This window comes from Otolemur garnettii, unplaced genomic scaffold, assembly GCF_000181295.1.
Source record: "Otolemur garnettii isolate 467f Iridium unplaced genomic scaffold, OtoGar3 scaffold00134, whole genome shotgun sequence".
Taxonomy (NCBI): Eukaryota; Metazoa; Chordata; class Mammalia; order Primates; family Galagidae; genus Otolemur; species Otolemur garnettii.
This window is the reverse complement of record NW_003852529.1, coordinates 1,600,073-1,605,424: the sequence shown is the minus strand read 5'-3', so window position 1 is coordinate 1,605,424 and position 5,352 is coordinate 1,600,073. Positions and strand designations below refer to the sequence as shown.

Below are 5,352 nucleotides of genomic sequence, written 5' to 3'. Positions count from 1 at the left end.
TGTGTGTGTGTGCATGTGATCACATGTGCAGGTGTACACATCATACCCTATGGCTTCACCTCCGGGCAGTCACACACCCGTGTGTGCACGTGATCTCATGTGCAGGTGTACACATCATACCTCGTGGCTTAACCTCCGGGCAGTTGGCCTTACTGTTCTGTGCACGTCTAGTGGAGAGATTGGGCTAATTTGAAGCCCTTCTGTGGATTAGGTTGTGTGTGGATGGAATGACCCTTTGAGGCTGGCTTCTCTGGCTGGTTCTCAGAGCCTCCCTTCTCAGAGTCAGTGCCACCTCCAGGCCACAGAGCAGCTTACCTGTCGTCAGGTCACAGGCTGGGAGAGCTTCACTGGAGGGCCTCAGGATCCAGAACCCACACAGGGTGGGCTGGGTGGAGGTTTGTGAATGTGTAAGCGTGTGTGGGCAGAGGTGGGTGTTTGGGATGTGAACAGGTGTGGTGTGTACAGCTGTGCGTGGGTGGCTGCATGTCCAGGTATGGGTTGGTGGTAATTTACCTGTCCTATTTTGTGCTTTTCTAGTCAGGGTGGGGGCTGGACAGGGTTGGTGGCTCCTGAGTAGGGCCAGGAGGAGTCAGGCCTGTGTTTTCTTCATGTCCTTAGCCGGTGGCTATGGTGGCTGGTACTGCCTTGAGCCTGATACAGAACATGCGGGCGTTTGGCGGGATTGTAGTGGTGAGTCCTCAGGTTGTGCGGGTGCCAGGGTTGGGCACTGGAGTGGGTGGTGGGCTTAGGGAGCCAGTGCTCCTGGGAGGCTGGTGGGGGGCAGCGCTGGGCTGGCTACTGCCCAGGCAGTGGCAGGTGATGGAGGCCAGGGAAGTCCAGGTTGGGGCAGGAAGCCGGAGTCGCCCTCTTTGGTTCTAGGGCACAGATGTCAGCCTCGGCCAGCCAGCTTTCTCCCTTGTCAGAGAGGCTTCTGGCGTGGAACTCACGGCTGCCCTTGAATCCTTCATGTTTCCTGGATCATGAGGCACATTGAAAAACTAATGGCAAAATTTAAAAGACAAAAGAGTTTGTCTCTGGGGGACTCTCAAAGCCCACATAAACCCAGGCCAAGGTTTGGGGGCACAGGTCTTTCTTAGGGGGATTCAGGGACTCATGGCTGTGTTTGCCAATCAAAAACCCATGATCCATCCTGGCCTCTCCCCCAGGGGCCAGCCTTCTGCTGGGGAGCTTGTGGGCTCTGCCCTATGACTGAGCTTGGGCAGGAGGGACAGCCATGGCCAGGCAGGGCCCCAGAGCTGCTCTATGCCACGGTGACAGGATGTCCTGCTGCAAGAAGCCTTGCTGCATGGAGCTGTTGTCCTGTCACTCTGACTACCGTGGGAAGTGGCCCCACCTAGGAGGGAAGGACACAGCCTGGAGCCACACATGATCTTGGCCTGGCTCTGTGTGTGTGGATCACACTGCTGCAAATGGACTCTTGTGTCAGGCTGTATTTTTTGTGCAGACCCCTTGCTTGGCAGTGTGGGAGACTGAGGCCCAGAGAGAGGACCAGAGTAGCCCAGGGCATGTGCCTCTCCGTCTCCTGCTGCCAACTGGGACACACTAGGACAGGTCTGGGGGCAAGCAGGCAGACTTATCTTCTAACCGTGGCCACCAGGGTATACCTGGGAGCAGGGTCCCTGGATTCCCTGGGGAGTGCTCTGAACATCCCTGTCTCAGGAGCACTGGTGTCTATGGACTCCCCAGCCTGGGCAACCTGCTCTTTGTGTTTTGAGGTGACAGCGTCCATGGTTGGAGGCAGCAGCGAGGCTGGGAGAGGGCCTGGCTTTGTGATTTTAACTGAGGGTGGTGGGGCGGGTGTGCGTGGGTGGGGATGACCAGCCCTAGGCCCCTGCCTCCCTAGGTGGTCTACTACGTGTTTGCCATCGTTGGGATCAGCTTGTTTCGTGGTGTCATTGTGGCTCCTTCTGTAAACAGCAGGTGAGGTGGGAGTTCCCTCAACTTTTAAGAAGGAATGGAACACTCTCTTTGTTCCTCATTGCCCCACTTCCGCCTCTCTTTGGAACCCTTCTCGAGTCTGTATGGGACACACTTCCCACGGCCTGCTCAGAGCAGCACCTCTACCCCTGGACCCCTCCCTTGGACCTTCAGACCAGGCCAGGCGTTCTGGCAGAGGGGGAGGTGTGAAGTGCTGGACTTTAGACCCAGAGCCCAAAAGTGGCCCCTGTCCCTGGGGGGTGTGCATGTCCCTGGCCCCTACCCTGAGCCTGTTGTGCCCTGTCCACTCCCAGCCTGGCTGCTGTCAATGAATCAGTGCCCTGTGGGAGCTATGAGCAGCTGGAGTACTGGGCCAACAACTTCGATGACTTTGCCGTGAGTCCTGCGCCCTGCCCGGGGCCTTTGCTCCCCCTCCCCCTCCTGCACCCTTTGGACCCTCCTGGATGTTGGTCTGCTGCCCCCACAGGCCGCCCTGGTCACGCTGTGGAACGTGATGATGGTGAACAACTGGCAGGTGTTCCTGGATGCCTATCAGCGCTACTCAGGCCAGTGAGTCCTTCTGAGACAGCATGCGTCTGGATGCAGACTTGGGGGCTCCTCCTCTCCTGTTGTGTACCAGACACCCAGAGGGTGGCTTGTGCATGGAGTGGGCCCTTGGCCAGGAAAGCCTGCCACTGTAGCACCCAGCTGGCCCCGTCCCTTTGATAGGGGTCGGGGAGTCGCAGGGAGCAAAGGTCAGCCCCACCTCCTGCTGGTAGAGCTACATGGGTGACTTGTTTGATGTTTCTGAGCTGTGGTTGGACCACATCTCAAGTGGAGGTTGTCACGTACTCTATGCCATGGAATCACTGGCAAGTCCCAGTGAGAGGTGCCTTGGACATGATTCATTGTTTATATTTGAGTGACCTCAATCTGCTCATGAGGGGCCCCTGGGTGGCCTCTTTGTCCTCCACAGGTGGTCCAAGATCTACTTCATATCTTGGTGGCTGTTGTCATCTGTCATCTGGATCAACCTGCTTCTGGCCCTGATTCTGGAGGTACCAGAATCCCTGCCTGGTCTGTACTTGCCACTGGGGTCCACCTGCAGCTTGGGTGGGAGTCTCTCCTGGGCCAGGGCTGCCCTGAGTTTGGGTTGAGTCCTTCTGGTGGGATCAGCACTGGGGCTCCATAGGATGCTCCTGACATTGACCTGGGGGGACTCTTGGGCCCCCAGGGCTGAAGCTGAGGGGGGAATTGGGGTTTTGGTTTCCAGGCTGGGCTTCTCAGTTCCCTGAATGGGTGCCAGGCCCATCCTGCAGGTGGTCAGGGAGGGTGATGCTTATCTCACTTGAGCCCACACTCACAGGCCATCCCCTCCTGCTTGTCAGAATTTCCTTCATAAGTGGGACAGCCAAAGTGACCTACATCCCCTTGATGGGACCGAGGAGGCCACCTACCAGATGACCGAGGAGCTCCCGTTCAGGTGTGTGGGTAGGGAAGGTGCTTCTGTGCAGCCCCCTCAGGCAAGCAGAAAGTGGCAAGCAGGCCCTCTGATAGCTATCCTCCTCGTCCACCTGGTCACCTGGTTTCCCTCCTGTGCTACAGGTGAACAGGTGGGAGAAACTCAGAGTGAAGTCAGGGTCAGGTCAAGGTGCAGCGTCTGCTCCAGCTGCTGGGTTGCTGACCGCCCTGCTCTCTGATAGAATGTCTTAAGGAAGCTTCTTCCAGGTCCCATCAGTCTCTAGGTCATGCTGATGGATGTAAACAGGTGGCTTGAGGAAGCTGCACTCCTCTCTTGGCGACTGAGATTATTCCTCCGCTAGTGCAGAAAGGTGGCCACCTTTTTGTGGCTACAGTGCTGTGGGCTCTGTCCCCTGCATGAGGATTTGCTGTTCTGCCAGCCAGCCAGGAGCAGCCCCTTCTGGGTATTTGGGGACGCCATGTGAACAATTATAGTGGTTGCGTGCCTCTTGAAGCTGGGTTTCAGCCCCTCAGTCCCTATGTCCTTGTCACACTCATGTTTGCACATGTCTCTGATGGTTTCCAGGGAGACCCTCCTCTGTGGGAGCCATGTAGGAGGATTTTTGCAGTTTTTAAAAATTTTTTTTGGCCAGGGCCGGGTTTGAACCCACCGCCTCCCATATATGGAGCCGGTGCCCTACTCCTTTGAGCCACAGGTTCTGCCCCGTAGGAGGCTTTTTGATAAATTCTGCTCACTCACCCTTCCAAATGTGCCCAACGTCTTTTATTAGAGACCACTTTCTCCCTGATTCCACAGGGACATCCTGGAGGAGCCGAAGGAGGAGGAGCTGTTAGAGAAACTGAGACGTCACCTGCACCTGCATCTGTGCAGGTGACATCAGGTTGCCCTCCCAGCTGGGGTGGCAGGATAGAGATGCTGGCCTGCGGCAGGTGTTGGTCATGGAAGAGGCAGGTGGGCTGTGACGAAGCAGGAGGAGACTTTGCTTTGACAGACCACTTAGCTGGCGACAAGTGGAGCCTGGAGACAGGAACCAGGTCCTTCGGATGCTGCCCATCTACAGAATAGCTGCTAATGCCTCAGGGACAAGTCGCTCCATGCCACTTTCTGTTATAAGCTGCTTCAATGAGACTTACTTTTTCAATTAAGCTAAGAGGGTGACTCCACGGGGCCCTTTAAGGCAGGCTGAAAAGCAAGAAGCAGTGGCCGCCTTGCACCCTGCAGCTTCCGTGGTGCCTTTGCTGCTGGTGGCCTTCAGGGACCAAAGCCCTGTCCAGGGCCTGCACAGGTTAACCAGCAGATTTCTAAGACGTTAAGATCGGGGTGCTGAGGGTTTTACATGAAGAGAATGTTGACTGTGTCTTACTATTTTGTGGGTTGTATGAGTGTGGTGTGTTTCTTTGGGAATCAGAAATGCCAATAATTTTCATCAACAAGTTGTACAAAGAATGGGATTGTCATTCTTTCTTCAACATGACTCTGGTCTTATTTCTCTGGACCAGGGTTATCAGGTAAGGTTGTTGAGGTTGTGTACTACACAAGGGCACCTAACTGTGGGGTGTGTCTTGGCATGCCGCACCTGAAGTAAGGGGTGTTTTCTCATGGTGGCCGTCTACTTTGTATGTCCTTGGTGTGTGACAGAGGGGGACTGGGGCAGAGAGGTGGGGAAAGTGAGTAGAGTGGAAAGCCAGATTGTCACTCAGTTCATACTAGATGGTGATTGGTGAGTGGTTTCCTCACTGTAAGTGCTGACTTGAGTGATTGGCATTGCATCTGTAGATCTTCAAGGAAAGGGATGAAGGTGGTGAGTGGCATTTGCTGGTGGTGCTGGGGAAAGTGAGGGCCGGGTGCTGACCTGGGGGCGCTGGGGACAGTCAGGGCCGGGTACTGACCTGTAGGGGCGCTGGGGACAGTGAGGGCCGGGTGCTGACCTG

The 5,352-nt window shown here is 55.9% G+C and overlaps 1 protein-coding gene across 1 annotated transcript in view; it reads left to right on the top strand.

Annotated features, from left to right (window-relative positions):
• TPCN2 (two pore segment channel 2) overlaps window positions 1-4,940 on the top strand; it is a 36,880-nt gene extending 31,940 nt beyond the window's left edge. The window contains exons 19-25 of the mRNA XM_023518294.1: window positions 619-690; window positions 1,865-1,941; window positions 2,253-2,334; window positions 2,426-2,508; window positions 2,915-2,996; window positions 3,327-3,421; window positions 4,217-4,940. Coding sequence (XP_023374062.1) covers window positions 619-690; window positions 1,865-1,941; window positions 2,253-2,334; window positions 2,426-2,508; window positions 2,915-2,996; window positions 3,327-3,421; window positions 4,217-4,295 — 570 coding nt within the window. The 3' untranslated portion in view covers window positions 4,296-4,940. The remainder of the gene's footprint in view (window positions 1-618; window positions 691-1,864; window positions 1,942-2,252; window positions 2,335-2,425; window positions 2,509-2,914; window positions 2,997-3,326; window positions 3,422-4,216) is intronic.
• Window positions 4,941-5,352: the final 412 nt, after the last annotated feature.